We start from the raw sequence: 18,976 nt of genomic DNA, 5'->3' as shown, positions 1-18,976 counted from the left end.
TTTTAGTCATCCTATGTAATCTAAGGAGCATTGAAAAAATTGGTTGAGCGGAGAATATGACTGGAAAGTGAATCCAAGAACCCGCCATCTTACCGAAGGCACGATACCATTTTAATGTGAGTAATTTGTAGGGACATATAATGGTTGACGTTTGTCTCTATGTTACAGGTGTAGTGAAAATAACTAAAATACTATATGGTGGTTATGTCCCACAACTACAATATGACTATGAAAGGCACCATAATTGAGCTCTCCATAAATTTGGACCACCTGGTGTTCGTTTACGTGCGCTGAGATTGAGAAAAACCTCAACACCTAGACACATTTTAGTAAAGATTGACTCATCAATACTCTTCCGGATAGGTTACGTTCGCAGGGAACAGCGATCTCCTGCATAATAATTAGAGTAGGTCAACGGTGAAGTCAATTATGAAACCGTTTCTTTTGTGTGTGTGTGTGTGTGTGTGTGTGTGTGTGTGTGTGTGTGTGTGTGTGTGTGTGTGTGTGTGTGCGTGCGTGTGTGTGTGTGTGTGTGTGTGTGTGTGTGTGTGTGTGTGTGTGTGTGTGTGTGTGTGTGTGTGTGTGTGTGTGTGTGTGTGTGTGTCACATATGTTTCGACTATATCAACGGGTCTATGCCGTGACCACAACGTAAGACAAGGCTAGGCCACAAGAAGTCTAGCAAGTAATGCGCGAAGTTCATTACAGCTACAAGCTGAGAAAAGCATTCCATGAATGCATACAAATTCCAGATTACGCGATAGTTTTCGGGTGTTTTTGCTGCGGTATCACTTACTAGAAGCTGTTGTTGAGATGTGCTGGAGGTTGTTATAGTAACACAAGTGTTATTGCATAGTCCGAACAACAGAACCACTATACGTCACTATACGTGTCCACTTATTTTTGATAATTAACGCTGTTCACACAAGGGCAGAAGGAAACCTTCCAGATCTTCACATAACTCTTCCGCGATACAAAAACTTAAAGGTAATTAGGAGCCACGTAGGGGAGGGAAGTAGCAAAGTAAAGTGAAGCAAGCAGTGCTATTTCTCCCAACGATGAAACTGTAGGTGGCCGGACTCCCTTAGTGACAATAGACGTTGCATCGACATACGCCACGAGGAAGTGAAATGTCATTCCGAATGACGGATGCAACTGCTTGCTGATCTCTACTTTGTAAGGTGATGAGCGTGACTGTGGCAAGGTAAATAAATAAAAAAAGATGCCACATCTTCCTTCTCTTGTAGCAAGACTGTAGAAGCTGCAATGCAGGACGTTACTGCACTTACACATATCTTGTTGCCCGAGACACTCACCTCAACGACAAGATGAGTCGCCTGAACTGCAGACAAGCCATATCCAATCGTCTTAAAGCCATTTCGCCCATAACCATCACGGATGTGTGGATCTACAGCATGAAAAAGGTAATAGCGATTGATTTTAAGGATTTAATCCTATAGATGAAATAAGCAGCCTTGAAATGCTCAGTTACGTTAATGGTCAACGTGGCACTCTGTTTTTTTGTCGGTACAGTTGTTATAACAGCCATTGTAGAGTTGTCCACAAGGTGATACTAATAACACCACGAGGAGATATACGCCCCAAAACCACGTAGTGCAGGACTCCGGAAATTTTGACCATATGATGTTCGTTAAGGTGCACTCACATCGCACTATACACCGGCCTTTACCGCATCGCCTCCATCAAAATGCAACCGTGACGGCTGGTATCGAGCCCGTGACCTTCGAGTCAGCAGCTGAGCACCCTATAGTCACTGCTCCATCGAGCCAGACGAGCGCAAGGGAAAAGTTACCATCAGTATAGAACCAGGCGTGTGGAACGAGAGTAAGCGCTTTTACCTGTTCGACGACAGGATGCCTGGGAAAAGGAGGGATATCAATCTCGGTGATCTGTATTAAATTCAGTACAGCGACACAAGTGCGGGCGTAAAGTCGACCGGCGAATCAACCAGAAACTTCGTGCTGGAGATCCCCTATAGGAATCGCATAAACTTATCTTTACGCCTTTTATTCCATGGATGTCGTCAGGATATGAGAAAAGAGAGGGAGAGCTAAAAAGAAAACAACAACCGCTTACTTGAAGGAAAAAAAATATATGCATGTGGGGTGCCTACGCAAGACTCATTCCACAATTCTGTTGAATGCAGAGATCGTGAAGGGGTACAGAAACCACCACCACGGCGAAAATGCTGTGTTTGACTACCAGTGCTGCCTCGAAGGCCCTTGATTTTCTTTTGGGGAGATAAGTATAGCTCGATCTGGAGCTTGCTTGTGTCTGGGGAATCCTTTCTTAAGGTCGTACGTAATTTCATCGCTGTTGCTCTTCGTCTAAACGTGGTTATGTGACCAAAACTGAGCATGCACTCTATCGAAGAAAATTGCAAATGATAATTGTCTACTTAATATAAGTATCACACATTGACATAAATATTAACAAAATAATGAGCCTTCTGAGTGACACGCGTTCTCATCTGCTAGTTCCTCGTACGCCAAGTACAGGTGTCTCTGCAACCCTAGAATCTGGAAGATTCAAACATGATATACCTCTTCTTCCAGTTTGATATGCTTCGTATCCCGTAGATTTGATGTCGGGGAGGGTTCGTTTTGAAAGGTGCGCCACTCTGCTTTCTTTTTTTTCTTTTCTTGGTGCTCTTTGTCTTTGTTCTTCCTCCTGCACAAGCACTTGCTCTCCTCTAGCTGCAAATAAACATGTTTTATGCTTTTTTTTTCTTCTCTTCAGTGGTCTATGTCTTCGAATTTTCACAAAACTCTTCTCTTGCAGCTGTCTCTGAGCGTACGTTTGCAATTGTAGGAGTGTACCGCTCAACTGCCCCCTTCAAAAAGACCCTACTCCAGTCAAAAAGTCGGATAACTATTTCGTTTTGTCTGTTGTGCACGCGCGCCTGCACTTCATATTACATATTCACCGGAACTGATGTGAACTTTGTGTGCGCACGTAAATATGCAAGCAGTCGCTCGCATACACGCACACGCAGTCTGGCTTAACGCATGCGCTCGGCGTTATGGACAGGTCATTAATTGCCGTTTGCTGTGAGTTCGTTCCTATCTTCATTTTAAGCGTACCAGTGGAGAGTAGTGAGCGTTATAGAGTGTGCAGTAATGAGGACCAGTAAGAGTAATACGCAGCGTGCAGTTTACTTTGCACATACGTGTGCTATATAGGCGCCTTCATGCGCACATGAAATGCCTGAGGCATGCGCAGTTTACTGAAGAAAATAGAAATTTTTCGAAACGTTGCTGCCGCCGCTTCATATTTCGGTTCACATTTGTCTCTGTCATGTGCAGCAAGCGCAGCCTATTATTACACGCAGAAAAAGTGCGCAATTACCCACCCGTATACCCGAGCAACTCTTCGAGTGCGTAATCGTGATTTCCACAAGGCTGAACAGAATGAAAGAGTTAAAAAATAAGAAAACAAGAAAGCTACAACACCCCGCGCCGACTTCTCTTGACTGTCTTACTCCATTTATTGCATTGTGGAGCATGAAGTGTATACGGTGTTCTTGCACCATTCACCTTGCGCTTTTGTTCTCCGTTCCATGTACTTGTTGCCCTTACGCTGAATTCACCCGATTCGCAGCAATTATGCACACAGCCGTTCAGATGGAAACTCGCTGATTAAGGCATCGAGTGACCCGATTAGCCCCGCAGTACCCATTTGTTTATTTTCTTGCCCGTGTGTCTGCGTGTCTGCGTGCGTGCGTACGTGTGTGTGTACAAGTGTGTGTGTGTTCCCCCTTGCCTGAGTGTCGCTGTTTCTTTTTCACTTTCTCTGCCGATCTCCTCACTAATACTAGGTAGCATATTGACGTCAATAGCGGCATTCAGTTACTTCGTCATCGCTTACCAAGGTCAGCCATTAGGAACACGTTTAAATGTGCTGTTCTAGAAGTGAAGCCGCTTAGCGCCTAGCCTTGTCCGTCATTATTCCCGCTACACAAAATAGAAACCAAGACTAAACACCTGCACAAAGAAAAGCGAGAACATCTCTGTAAAAACCAATTTCATGTGTTCATGCATGAAAATTGAGTATATGAAAGAGCAATACATGAACACCTGTGCCATACATACAACCGTTAATTCGTCCTTGTATCTCTCCATCCATTCATCCGTCCGTCCGTGCATCCGTGCGTCCGTCTCTCCGTTCATACATCCGTGCGTTAAACCGTCTGTCCGTTCATTTGCCCATCCTCTATCAGCCTCGAGGACATATGATGGCACCACCTACATGACGACGCCACTCATAGGATACCGGGTTGACTTTTTCTACTAGAACACCTCATTTCCTGCGCTTTTGCTGTGGACACCGTGCGTGCTTCCTTTTCTTTTGAAGTTGAGTGCTCAAAGAAGCAGTAAAATATGATAATACAGGCAAGCAAACTACGAATTGGTGCCCCCGGTGGCACTCTCGTGTCTGATTAGCATCGTGAAATTGTGACTAAGATTCAGTGCAGCCATGGGGGACGATGCAAGTGGTGCCGCGAAAGCAAAGCTGCCATATTTCACAACTACACATTATATGTGTGACGTTAAAACGATCGCAGCGCTGGCTAGTGGAGGCCCTCACGGCCAATACCGGTCAGCGACTTCAACGTACACATTGTGGACCTTAGGATTTGGCTTCGCTGACTCGTCAACATTCACTTCACGGAGATGCGTGATTTCGTGTGCGTGAGTGTGTGTGAACTGCGTGGGTAAATAGCGTACGCGTGTAGGCAAAATAAAATCAAATTGAGAAAAAAGAAACTGCTCTTGATCCCGTGAATTCTTTAACGTGCACCTAAATCTCCTCATGCGGGCGTTTCGGTATTTCACCCCCACCGAAATGCGGCCTCATCGTGGCCAGGAAGCAGGTCAGTGCCCCCGAGTTTAGCAACATGATACCTTAGTCACTAAGCTGGCCCGTGGACATGGTGCGATAAGGCGCATGTAAGTGGATAGAAAAGCTGTAACGTAGCAAACTTTTAGTTGGATTCCGCGTTCCGTGTAGAAATAAGTACGCGATTGCACATAATATTCAAACTCACGATCAACTTTTCGGTAGGCCATAAGCATTGTATTTGCACTCTTACACACCATTTTACGTTTCGGCGGTGCGTCACCTTTCATATTTCATCAAGGCACTCGACGGTATGTTTGTGTAAACAATGTAAGAGCAAGCTGACAAAGGCTGCACAATCGCATGTGCACCGAAAAGGCAAGAAGGGCTGGAGATCGGATCGTTTGGACTCCGGCCAGCATTGAAGACAGCTCTAAAGTGACTGGAGCTGCTGTTAATGTGGTTTAGTAAAGCGTGCACAAGTGTCGTTACCACCTTGCGTAGATAAGAAGAAATCTGAGAACATGAACTTTATTCCTGCATAATAATGCTTCGCGTATATCCCGAATTTATAAAAAAACACAACAAAGGTTTCATTATGCGAATGCCAAAGAACGTAACAATGATTTTCCCCATCAGCCGCAGTCACCCTTGCCTGTAGTTTCCAGAATTCTGTTCTGCCGCCACTCCTTTTCGGACCGAATGGCGCCTGCATCGCCTCTGGCTTCAGTGTGATCTCAAAAGTTGTGTTTTTTTCGGTGGTATAGCTAGAATTGTAACAATCCTATGGATATTGGGCTCATCGCTGTCAAGTCTTGATTCGAAACCACATTTCATAGCTCAAAAAACAAACTGCCGAGCTGTCAAGTTTGGTAAGGACGCCGTATGACTCTTGCCTTCGGCTGTGACATTTTGATGGTGTCGAAGTGCGATATCACTGTTGTATTTAAGTTCATTCAGCTCCCCAATAAAGTATTACACGTGTTACAGATCGAGCACGAGGGCCCAATTTAAGGCATTCTTCATAATCGTTTCGTCATTATGGCAAGCAGAGCCCCAAAAATGAATGCTAAAGATTTGGATTCGCTCTTGATCTGAGGCAGACAACACAAACATGCAACTGATCGTCTTGACAATCGGTTACATGATGAAGGAACATGTGAATATAAGTTTTGTTGCAAATAAACATAAGGTAATGACATGAAGAATCACCTATGCATGACTCTACAAATGCCGTCATAGGAACTGCGAAATCTCCTAAAACGACGCCACTGGAACTCCACGAAATCTCAGTTGTGCTCGCAGGTCTAAGATCAGAGACCCAATTCTAAAATATCTTAGTCTGTGTCTTTCGCCACTGGTCAGCCAATTGGGCCAATGCTGTATCCAGCATCGGGATCGGCACAACATGTCTCTAGTCTACCTTTTAGGCAACCGTAGAAGAACCTTTCCAAGGTGAGACTGTGGTTAATGTTTCTGCGTACACTTGTTTTCTCTTTCCTCCCCTCTCTATTCTTTTCCTCCCATTTCCCCTTCCCCAGTTTATAGGGTAATAAACCAGGTACTACCCGGCTAAGATTCTTTCCTTTCCTCTGCCTCTCTCTCTCCCTCTATTAGGGTGAATGACAGCGTAAGATGTTTTAATAAACGTCCCCAGAGCACTCTGAGCATTCGGCCGGTACTCCTGAAGAACCATTCCAATGATTTAAGAATGCTCGATTTTGACAAATGTGACGTGCGTCGTCGGAGCTGTGTGGAGCGCTCGATAACAAAAAGTCGTATGTGTCACTACAAATACCGTGGTTCGCCCGGCTGTACGCTTAGCTATGCATGACGAGTGTTCTGACACACTCATTACGTAGGATTTAAGTGCGTGGAAAGTCACTCGAGTGTAACTTGGAACGTCTACTGCAATGCTCATCGAACTAATGACACTTGCTTGATTTCTAATGTGGTTACGCGTCCAAAATGTACAAAAGATGCTGTGATATAGCTACGTCAGAGGGTTTATAGTTGTGAACGGCGCATAAAAAACACACAGAACACAGATACAATTGACCACACAGACATGGCCGGCGCCCGTGTCTGTGTAGTTTTATTAATCTGTGTTCCGTGTGTTTTTGTTGCGCTGCTCATAACTATGAATCACACAAACTCGCCCAACTGTCAGTGCTGCGTCAGAAGGGTTCTACAAGTCTTACTCAACTATGTTCGGTGTTGAATATAAAGCCTCTCTTTAAGTCTCACAAAAATACCAGCACATGGGAGCATTTTTTATTCATGCGAGCGCGGATGACACGCCGTGCTGTACAATGCATGTTTTTTTAAACTGAAACATGATGAAATTAGGCGGTTGGCCGTAACTGAGCTATAGGTCACTGACACGAAACGAGAGTGAAATAAGTCGGCTTTGACCAGCGCTCTTTTTGTTGTTGTCTTCGTCTCGAGTTGCTGTCTGCTATAGCCGTGGCATTTCGTCATGTAAAGCCAACAAGCCTGGTTTGTGATAGCTTGTTTGAGGCAACATTGTAATATAGTACGTGCTCTATTTCTGCCTTCACCGCAGCTCTCACACAAGTGGACGAAACTATTTCAAAAACATTTGTAAGAAAAAACGCTATAATTGTGATTTAGAAAACTGACACGAATAACTGCAGCACAGCACCACGTCTCTGAGATGGAGAGGCGGGGGGGTTACAGTAAACTTGCAAAAACTCGTTGCATGCACCTATTGGCTGTAGCTTTCAAAAATGCTGCCAACTTATTCGCAAACGTGTTGCCAACAAAAGTGTCGCCAACCCTATTAGGTTATGACTAAAATCACGAATTATCCGTTGCAAGGAGATAAAGATAGTATTTATTAGAGTAACAGATTTATGTCGGCCTCTATATTCGCCTGGCGTACTGCTCTGCACAAGGATGTGGAATGAAAAGATTGCAGAAGATAAGCAAGAACAATATTATGAAAAATAACATAAATACAGTAAGTGTGAAATGAGCCTATAAAAATGTTTAAAACTAGGGTGTAGGTTAAGTTGAAACTTTCCTATGAGAAATATTCAATAAATATGGCTTTACGACAAGGCCAATTGCTGACGAGCAACTGCAAAACTGTCACTGTTTTGAAGGGTGTTGCACTAGGCCTTATATTTTGTGCAACGTTAACTGATCGTGACACTATGCCGCCTTTTGATGGGAGTTTGCATTCACGAAGCCATACTCGCTTGGCGTCTAAATGGCTGGCGCGCCTACATCCATGCGACACTTTCGCTACTGCCGATGCCATTGACGTTATTCTGTGTGTTTGCACTCGTTATGAAGAGATGCGATACCCATTATGGGCAACAATGAGCGATTGGACATGTAGACTTGAAAAGCCAAGCTTCTTGGATCACGCTCATTTTACATCATGGAGCGGCTGTTGCGCCGAAGGCAAAGGCACCGTTGTTAGTGCCCTTTCATGGACGACAGTTCTTTGCGTCCACTTGAAGACCTGATGTGCTTCCCCAAGCAAATTCGTGATTAGTGCTTTTAGCAGCGGAGCTGTTCAAGTCGGTGACGTCCACTGTCGGGTTAGCCAGTGCAGTGCATATACCACATTACAAAAAGGAGTGCTCGCGTGACGCTTTGCTGAATAGTAAAGCCTCACGATGCTTTACAGAATAGTTTACTGAAAAGGGAACACAAGGTGGCTTGTGAACCAGCAGATACAGTCAACTTGGAGGGCAATGTATCAGCGTGCCGTCTTTGTCTCTTTTTGAACAAGAACTTACATTGCTAGCTAATAAATTTTTGCGCATTCCATTTGTGAGTTTTCAGGGTGTTTTTGTGTACGCATGCGTGAGCGTTTCGGAAGCCAAGCATCGCTTTAATAATAGTAACTTAAAAGTGTGCGACTGTGTCTATTCCATCGCCCATGTTCTTGGTTTGCGCTTGTGGATTCCTTCCTAGCTGTCGAAGTCTGAGGTAGGTCCACATACGATGGCCGCGGAAAACTTGGTCCAGCTTTGCAAAGAGATCGAAGTTGAGGCATAGCATAGTCATGTATACTGCAATATACCAAAGAGGTGGGAAAGAGACGTGAGCGTGTGGCAGACTGGTGTACAGGTGTGGATGATGAGAAAGAGGAGGGAGATGGTAAAGCATAGCCGAGCCTTGTATAACAAGAGTGTCGAACAGGTGAGAGAGGATGAGGAGGACAGATGTGATTGTGAGGACGAAAAGGAAGGGGGAGGGTAATGCATGGCGTAGTAATACATTGCATAGTGTTGCAAGGGGTGGGAAAGAGAAGTGAGGGCGAGTTAGTGATGTGAAGGAGCAAGGAGGGGAACGAGAAGGAAAGAGGTTAAACCATAGCATAGTCATGCATGGGGTAGTATATCAACGGGGGGGGGGGGGGGGGGGGGGTCGACGGTAAGGGAGAGCGAAAGACCACCAGCACTGCTGTTTGTCTCTTCGTACCACTGGGGCATAGATGCCCCAATTGCTCTCTCTTTTATTCTACCTTTATATTCACTCTTTACACGTAACAAAACACAAACTCTGTTCCTTATTCTGTAGTTGCATTCAAAAATATTGGATCTGAAGGCATCTTATTTTTAAAAGTAAGAGTATCAACTCCCCCAGCAATCAATAAATTATTGCACTCCGGTATCCTCGTGACATGCTTATTTATGCCTGAGTGCTTACGGCGGAGATGCGTAGACCTCGTGTATACCGCCAGAATCTTGTAAACAGCTTCTGATTCTCAAACTCCTAAGACAAGTGTTGGGCCTGAAGCTACCGTGTTAATATAAATTCTAGTGCTACATAGCTCCAAGGCTGGAGACCATCCTCTCCTCTCCCTGAAGGCCTCGCTAAACTCGCTCTTTTCCGCCGTGGCCGCTCAGACAGCGAAGCTCGCGTGGTGTGCACCCGTTTAGAGGAGTTATGCCGGTAGCTTTATTATCCCCGCGACCCAGATTGACCTGCGTCCTTCACCCTCGCCAACATTGGTTCTCGCGTTGCAAGAGAATGCGCGCACCACCGTACTTCGACGTGCAAGGTAAACCGTTTGAATTCCGCTGTCGTTTCGCTCGTCCGCCTCGGTGAATACGTGTTCAAAAAGCGCTTAAAAATAATTCGGCGCTTTTTGAACACGTATGGCTCGATATACCCATACGTCCACACAGTACAGTCTACATTTGCATGTGCGATTGATTTGTGTAGATAGTGATGTGCTGGGCGAAAACTTGTCATGCAGAGCGAGTAGGGTTTGTCGGGTAGGTGGGATAGGTTTCAATGTGCAAGTTTCCGTTAAAAAAAAACTTAGTTATCGCTATTTTTTGCGAGCTGCTAGTAGAGTAGAATCTCAACGAGGTATCCGTTTATGCTATGTCAGCGTGCAAGTCATAATATTAGACTGCGTGGCAGTGCCACAATAATATAAGGGTTATAGTGGTGCTCCACTTCTGACCCGAACCTCACAAAATCTAATATCGGCAGTGGCGGTGGCGTTCTCGCTGGACACCCAAAATGCTGGAGGCCCGCGTAGAATAAATTGAGGTGCATAATAAGCACCTCAGATGGTCTAAAGGACGATGGTAAAAGGCATTTCGTTTGTGTATATATATATAAATATATATATATATATATATATATATATATATATATATATATATATATATATATATATATATATATATATATATATATATATATATATATATATATATATATATATATATATATATATATATATATATATATATATATATATATATGTGTGTGTGTGTGTGTGTGTGTGTGTGTGCGTGTGTGTGTGTGTGTGTGTATGTGTGTGTGTGTGTGTGTGTGTGTGTGTGTGTGTGTGCAGGCACATCATCAACATTACTCAAGCCATAAGAGTCGTATGAAACATAATACACAGAAATGGACGTTTAGCTGACACAATCCTTTCTTTTTTGTTCTGAAGTGAAATTCCTCCTGAATTTCACATTCTGTTTATCTTTACTTATGCCAGAGATCCTCGCATGCTCCGGAAGTTGCGCAGTGATATCCTTTTTTGATTGCGGCCTGCTTGTCCCTACGCAGATCTTTGATTGATATGTGGGGTTTAACGTCTCAAAACCACCATATGATTATGACAGACGCAGTAGTGGAGGGTTCCGGGAATTTCTAACGTGCACCCAAATCTGAGCACACTGGCCTACAACATTTCCGCCTCCATTAACGCAGATCTTTCTATAGGTTAGCGGTAATTTGCACCACACACCACTTGGACGCCGAGTCTAACGTATGTTGTGACTCCCAGTCTTGGAGGTGCCCGTAGTGTGGGGCGGTACGTTGCCACACTGTGTCTGGGATCTTCACTAAGAAAGTCTTGCGAATGTAAGATGCAGAATAGCTTCATATATCAATTTGCTCAGCTATGAAAAGCCGGTTACTCTGATCGCGTCATTTCGTCTGTGACGGGTTCCCTGTAAGCTAACAGCAGGGACACTGGAAAAGAGGGCTGCAGCTGGAATGGTTGATAGTCGTGCCAATGTGGCTTAGATGAGCCTTCATCTAAAAAAACCGTAGCTCACATGTACACTGTATTGTTCTATTCCCTGCATCCAACAAGCTAGCTAAAAATGCACCTTCATCACTGGCGCCTCCAAGACTTGCTGCCAAGTCAAGCACAACACTCATTACACTCAGTGAGCGACTGGTTTGGTGTATACACTACACTAACTTGTAGGTAGTATTACGTAAGGCAACCTGGCAGATCTGTATATGAGTGCATGAGAGAAGGCGTGAATAATTTTAGGAATAATTTCTCTGTGCATCTCTCGGTGTATTGCAAAACATACTGATGTGAGTCAAGATTCTTTGATGTGAGGATCCTTGGAAGAAAAACTAGACATGAACTTCAGGGGCCATTCCACTTGAAAAAAAAAATCCTACTGTGCTAACCAAGCGTCCGTTTCACGGTATAAGGCAAAACACAGCCTGTTTAAATCCTTGTTTTGACACGCCCTCTGCTGTGCGACGCCGATGATGCGTCCGAGCGTTGTGAGAAGTATTCTTGTGCTCTACTTTCCTAGTGTCCAATAATGTTGTGAGGTAACGCCTGTTCCATTGCCATGCGTCCCTTTCTTTTGTGATTGTGATTAAGCGCTGCAGGAATGTATGTGAGCAAGTACCAACTCGCCCAGCTACACGTTCTCAACTCCGTTAGTAAGTTTAGCTTGGCATGCGCTAATGATCCCCAAAACTAATGCAGAAACGTGGCCGATCCCCTCATATAATAATCGCTATAAAGTGAAACGTGTGTTTACGGGTGTACTTGAGCGTTTATTTTGTATTGATTTAGCAACAGCAAAATAGAATTGCAATGTCACGGTAAGAACGCCAAGCAGCTCAAAACTTCCAGCGTACACCTCAAGCATCTGGGGAGCATACACAAAATAAGCATACACAGGACGTACACGGACGAGAAGCTGTCACAGCTCGACACTCGAAGTGCGCTGTTGAAACAGAAAGACGCATGAAACGAGCGCACAAGTATACACTGGACATGCGCAAACCACTATCCCAATTCTTCTTGCGCCGCGTGTCAGCAGCGCGCTCCTTTCAGAAACACGGCCGCGTGCGAAGTGACCTTCGTCGTCTCCCAAATCGTCTGATAAGCGCGCACGCAGGAGACCCCGCTCCGTGGAGGCGGCGCTTGGTGGAGGCGAGAACCGCGCCAGACGCAAGCCCGGCGCACAATCTGGCCACTGATAACGAAAACGTGATGAACTTTCGAAGGTCTGAGGACTGCCAAACTACGTATAGTTTATATAATTGGCTTACCGTTAGCACTACAGGAAGTGTACTCGTCGTGGCATAGTTGTCAAGTTGTCAACGTGCACGCGCTTAGGATTGAGAGGTTGCTGGTTCAACTCCTTGCAATGTATAGCAGCCTTCTGGTTTCTGTTTTCCCTTTGCAATCTCCTAGTATATACTTCACAACGTCACTTCCGTGACAGAAGTACGTCAGCGGAGCCATGGTGGACCACGGCGTTAAACACTTTTATGGTAAATTTTAGCCTCAGAATTAACTGAAGCTTTTTTCTCTTTTTTCTCGCTTAGAGCAATTTTTTTCGTAATATTTAACATACAAATTGCTGTGAATTCGGCCTTTTTTTCATAAGTGCATGTTCTCCGCTCACGGAACCAGCAGCCGAGAAGAGTTCTGGTTTTGGCAAGTTGGTAACAATGGTTCATAAAGTGTTGTTTGCACGTTACTGGAATACGAATGCTCTCAGCTAGACAGATACAAGCGCAACTTCCAATCCCCAGCCCGGGCTGAGAAAGGTCATCGTTTGTAATAGGCTTGTATGATTAACTGGTAGCATTCACTCACGCCCAACGTTCATATTGGCAATAAATCTCTTATTGTAGAACTCGCTGTTGGGCTAGTTGGTGCATGTCTGAATTAAATAGACGATTTCGCGCCAAAATCAGTACCACGCAAAAGAAGAAAACACATAAGCAGGACGGATGCTCGTTTTCTTGCAACTGTTGCAAAAAACGAGCACCCATCCTGCATATGTTATCTTCTTTTGTGTGGTCCTGATTTTGACGCGAACTTTACCATTTAATTCAGATATTTATAAGTTTCGTTTACGAACAGGTCCAGCATCACAGATGTATTCGAATTTATATGTTCGAGTGGTGCCCAAGTCACCGTTTAGCACCTGCCCCATCTTCACCTCATCGTTTGTAGATTTTCTTGTACCATGGTTTCTGCAGTACATACAACAGACTGCCCATGTTTCCTCCATTCTAACCTTATATCGTCAATGACACAGATGTCTTTGCCACAAGTGAGAAGTTATGCGCCGAAACAAGTGTATATACAAAGCGGTTCTTGGAAGTTCACGTTCCTCTTTGGCCGAGTCTCACGTTCGGGGAGTTTTCCGTCGCCGGCACTTTTCCCGTGGAGGCCTGCAGCGATGCGCGGCCGCAAAGGGGGAAGAGAGAAGAATATGACGCCGTCGGTGGCTGCTCATACTTCTTTATACAGCCAGCACCTGGACACACATACATAGACATACGAGCACGTTCACTCTCGGTAGCCGGCGTAAAGTCGAGCCGGCATTCATTTTTTTTTCTTTCCTCTTGGCCGCTCGACAAGGTAGCGCCGGGGACTCGATTGCCTTGCCGTTCGTGGCGCCAAACTCGACGCACCAATGGCGTTCCACCGGAAGTAGCCTAGGGGAAGTTACGTAAGTGCTGCCGCTCTCGCCGGCGTGTTTGTCAGCTTCGGCGGGAAAGTGGAGGAGCGCTTTCTGTTTCTTGTTTTCGCTTTCACGTAGCGCGACGCAGCGCGTCGGACGGCACAGCGGAGTGCTGCGATCATCCCGTCCGGATTGAGACCGAAATCCCTCCCCGCATCGCCACGGAGCGCGGCTCGCCGGCTGTCCACCCATACGACCACGTGAGCGAAAAAACGACGCTCTTTATTTTCTATATCTGCCTGATACGTGTGCGACATCTCCATGCTTCTACTGCAACTGTCAACTATGTGATAACGCACTCCGCATCATCGTATCATTGCCGGCAAAGCTCTCCCGTCGTTTGATTTCTTCTTCCTCTTCTTCTTCTGTTTTCATTATGCTACAGCACTGCTAGCGGAAAGAGTAATTCGACGGTGGTGAAACAATTATACTTTAGACCACGTGTATTCACAATTGGCAGGTGCACTTGTTTTTTTAATGCCTGAACTATCACGTTCGTCTTAATTAAGTTCATCGCTCTGCAGAGTGATGCTGCCGATGTTCGAAATGCATAGTCCAGTTGCAGCACACCATCAACCGAATACTTTTTGTGATTATCGTCACGGTGGGTAATGAAATTTATGAGATCTGCACGGGCGTTTATATGGGTATTTTGAAAACAGAAACTGAAGGTTAGCTGCCGACTGCACTCTTTACCAACCGTATCATATTGTGCACAAAAGCGCTTATTGAACAAAACCCAAGCTTGCGTTCAAAGGAATTTTGTACATGGTATTCTATGCAATCATCATTAAAATATAACGCCACTATCACCTCTTCGAGACAAGAGAGAGGAGCCAAGCTAGAAGATTCGCGGAATTGGTGCACTGATTTGATCTGTCATATCAACTTAATGAATGACGGATCAAAATCTGCTTAGTGTACTATATAAACTACGCAAAACGTTTGTTAAAACAGCCCCCGTTAACGATCGGCAGAAGTGCCGAATGGACCTTAATTGGCGAAAGATTCTAGTACTCCGGGGCGAAAATGTATAACGGGTCTGATGGAATGTCTAGCTTACTTAATGAAGTCAGTGGGAAGGAAGGTTACGATGTTCTCACACTCCGACTGCGTTTCAATAATCTACCAGCGGCTTGCACGTGAACTAGATGAGTCGTCATCGTGTGCTCGATGTTTTCGCGAAGGGTGGCAGGAACTTCAAGAACGGCCACGCAACTCGAATAAAACACTGCTTGAATTGCTCTCACGTATCTTGAAGGCGAACCAGAAACATCTTCAGAATATTTTTGCGGGCACCACCTTCCACGTCTTTGTGCTGTTGCCTCCCTGAGAAGCAGGTCGTTCACGACGCATTGAAATTAACGCCGTTTTGTGCCTGTTGAAGACATAACAGTAAATCCCGTAAGCTTCATAAGCTTATAGGTCACACATGCAGTGCATACGCAGAAAAGCAGTTCACCGTTGTTAGCGATTACATGATCCTGCCTTATTGATTATCTCACACCATGTAGGTTTAGTCGTCATTGATTTATATCGCTGTTATTTGTTGTCATAATTTAATTATTTTCTATTCCCAATTTATTCTGTGCTGCTTACGAGGTAAGAGTAGGTAAGAGTAGGTAAGTGTACCCACTCTTCAAGTGTATCTGTCACCCACTCCTGCCTACGACTTCACATAGAAGTCGGTAGTATTCACTAAATAAATAAATAAATAAATAAAAAAAGTTGTTACCTGGTGAGCAGCGGCGCAGTCTTCCCGGCAGCCAGTGGCTCGTGCCAAGCAACGGCGCATGCGCGCTTAGTGCGCACATGCTCATTAAACTGCCCCAATCGAACACGAACCACTCTCGCACCCACTTTTCGCAGTATGTACTGCCACGTGTGTATATGACTTCGTATTCGCCAAATATAGCGAAATTTTGATTACACACGTTTCACGGCGTTTTGAACGATACCGTTCCTTAATTAGACACTGATAAGTAGGCTTTTCTTTGCGTGTTTACAGAAACGCTGTTAATTAGAGTACGATGTACTCTACTATGGGAGAGTAGAAAGCCGTCCCGGGGCCCAACTTATTGACCTGTCTCGAACAACGAGACGGATGAAAGAAAACAAGTACCATAGGTTGCAGTCGCTTTAAGCAGAATGGTTCTTTATGAGGTGTACACAGTATACCTAATGGTACGTCTAAACGAAGCCACTAAAAGCTTTTATGCAATTCTCGTCACTATAGCCGTAAGCGAGGTGGCAAGTGTGGTAGCTTTAATTACAGCTCCCGATTCAGGACGCCCATATTACCATAAGCTTAAAATAAAGTTCGCTTAAGACATGCGATGATGTGTCGTCATTTTTCATGGTTACGTGATACAGTGTAATTCTTTGTTTTTATCGCGATGGCAGATACACGAACGCTCGAAGAAGGAATAGAACAGAAACGTGGAAGGCACGAAGGTTCTTTGGAAAAGCGTCTGGTTGGCTAACGCCGAAATAATAGGAACTGAGAATATCAAGATGACAGCGAGAGGATGAGGGTAGGAAAGAAAGAAGCGAGCGGTGAATTCATTGAGGCGTGCGGCATTTTCCAAGTGTAGTAAAAGGTGCACGCACAAGCCCGTCGTCCTTGAGGAGAAGCCCGGAAGTGCTCTTGTGAGCTCACGAGTAATTTTCTACGATGGCTTCTAGTGAGGACGTCTGCCCAGAAAGTGGCCCATCGTCCAGCCAACAGACCGGATTACTTGAGGTACAAATTACTCCCTTGGCGTCGTCGTCTCAGAGGTGCCTGAGACGACGACGACGAATTCCCCCTCAGAGGTGCCTGGGAATCTCGTGACGCGGACTGCTGGGTCTTCAGGGACGAGAAATCTTTGCTTGCAGCAACAGTGAGTTGACGCACCGTAAACGCCAGACTTATCACTGTATTCAGAAACGCTCTTTGAGTAGAACTTGACTTGCAACCACTCCGCTGTCAATGCAGCATAAACTGTAGGCCCATGTGCTCAGATTTGGAAGTTGCCCCGCCACGGTGGTCTAGTGGCTAAGGTACTTATCTGCTGACCCGCAGGTCGCGGGATCAAATCCCGGCTGTGGCGGCTGCATTTCCGATGGAGGCGGAAATGTTGTAGGCCCGTGTGCTCAGATTTGGGTGCACGTTAAAGAACCCCAGGTGGTCAAAATTTCCGGAGCCCTCCACTACGGCGTCTCTCATAATCATATGGTGGTTTTGGGACGTTAAACCCCACAAATCAAATCAGATTTGGACGTACGTTAAGAAACCCCATGTGGTCGAAATTTCCTGAGCCTTCCACTATGGCGTCCTTCATAATCACATGGTTGCTTGTGGACGTTAAAACACACATATAAATCAATCATGTAGCACAAACGTGTTTCGAAGGTGCTGCTTTAGGCGGTGTCAAGGCAGCATGAGCACATAGGCGCGTTTTAAACGCGCTGCATTGACGGCAGTGGCAAGTCAAGTCAAGGGCAGTTTTGGAATACAAGGGTTAGTCTCTTGGCTGGCCGAGTGAGGGATGCGCTAGCCTTCAGCCGTAGTATGCGCACACGTCCTAGCAATACTACTGAGTTACTGAATGCTTGCACCGCTCAAAGCAGAATGGACAATGTCTCAATGTCTCAATCAGGCCAAATATTCATAAATGTTTCACTAATTTCAATCGCTTATTTACGTGACGTCAGGACTGTCCGCCTATTTCATGCATACGACTTGGCCTTAAAGGCACGTGTTCAAGTTTCCAGTCGATAATTTTCACTTCGCAAATTTCACAATAAATTGGATTTCACTGCTCAGCCGAACGTAACATCTTAACAGGAAACGACGAACTTTCAATTGACATTATGCGTAGCATTTGAATTATCAGCGAAATTGTGCTATGGTTCGAACGAAAGCCACTGGTCAATGCTCTGTGGCACAGGTTAATGAGAGGTCAGCTGCGGTATTGGGGGCTGAAAGCGTATATTTATTTTAATGTTGTAACAGACTATATTGCACTGGATGGCAGGCGCTCACTATTGGTGATAGCTTCTCGCCTTTATTGTATAAGGCCTCGGTTGCATGCAAGGACTTTGGCAAAAACTTTTCGTGGGCAGGAGTACCTTCTTGATTTTCTTTCGGAGGGGGGGGGGGGGGCAGGCATTCACTTGAAATTTCATTTTTCGTTCTGATTACCACGACAAAACATTTCGGGGTGGGTACGTGGCACGGCTTTGCGTGCCATCCTCTGGTTACGCCACTGATTGCATCCAGTGGTACCATCTCGGCCATCATTCGTGTGCCGCGTCAATGGAGCTACTGGCAGCGCTTCTCGGCCCGCAAATGTTGTAAGAATCCTGGAAGTTCTCAAAGCACTGTTTCTTTCGCGCACAGCGGGAGCTGCCTTGCACCCACCCCTCTCGTTAAAATGTCACGCCCGCGTGCAGATAAAAACGCCGTCAAAAGAGAACACGCTGTAACGCTAGACTTTGCTATCACTTAATTCCAGTTTCTTTTTTTTCTGTGATACATTGTCGTCTTCATACGCCAGCAACGAGAGCTATTCGCGCTATTTTCGGGGCGCGTGACCTGCAGTAGACGGGCATTGTAGAGACGGAGTGGTGCTTACTTATCGTTTCCCGTCTACAGCGGAGGCAAGTTTACGTACGCACGCTTCCAAGAACCAGAAGCAACACCACACCAAACGTCGCAGCAAACACGAATATGACCCGCAGTCACACTCATTCTTTTGAGGCGTGAGCAACCGGCCGTCCAACTCCGCTTCTGTGCCAAGTATTATTATAATTGCAGGAAACTCCCGAGCGCGCCCAGGATCCGTGAACTAGAGGTCAATCAGAACAGTGTTTAAAAAGCCTTCT

At 45.3% G+C, this 18,976-nt stretch overlaps 1 protein-coding gene across 2 annotated transcripts in view; it reads left to right on the top strand.

Annotated features, from left to right (window-relative positions):
• Nucleotides 1-1,312: 1,312 nt before the first annotated feature.
• LOC119170663 (DNA damage-regulated autophagy modulator protein 1) overlaps nt 1,313-18,976 on the top strand; it is a 68,194-nt gene continuing 50,530 nt past the window's right edge. Inside the window, exon 1 of one of the 2 annotated variants that reach the window (XM_037421889.2) lies at nt 1,313-1,423. In XM_037421889.2, coding sequence (XP_037277786.2) covers nt 1,328-1,423 — 96 coding nt within the window. In that variant the 5' untranslated portion in view covers nt 1,313-1,327. Of the gene's footprint in view, nt 1,424-16,685; nt 16,851-18,976 lie in introns of those variants that run through there. The other variant, XM_075886938.1, reaches the window with a different exon arrangement.

This window comes from Rhipicephalus microplus, chromosome 2 (assembly GCF_043290135.1).
Source record: "Rhipicephalus microplus isolate Deutch F79 chromosome 2, USDA_Rmic, whole genome shotgun sequence".
NCBI classification, from domain to species: Eukaryota; Metazoa; Arthropoda; class Arachnida; order Ixodida; family Ixodidae; genus Rhipicephalus; species Rhipicephalus microplus.
The sequence above is the reverse complement of the archived record's forward strand: the minus strand, read 5'-3'. Positions and strand labels throughout refer to the sequence as shown.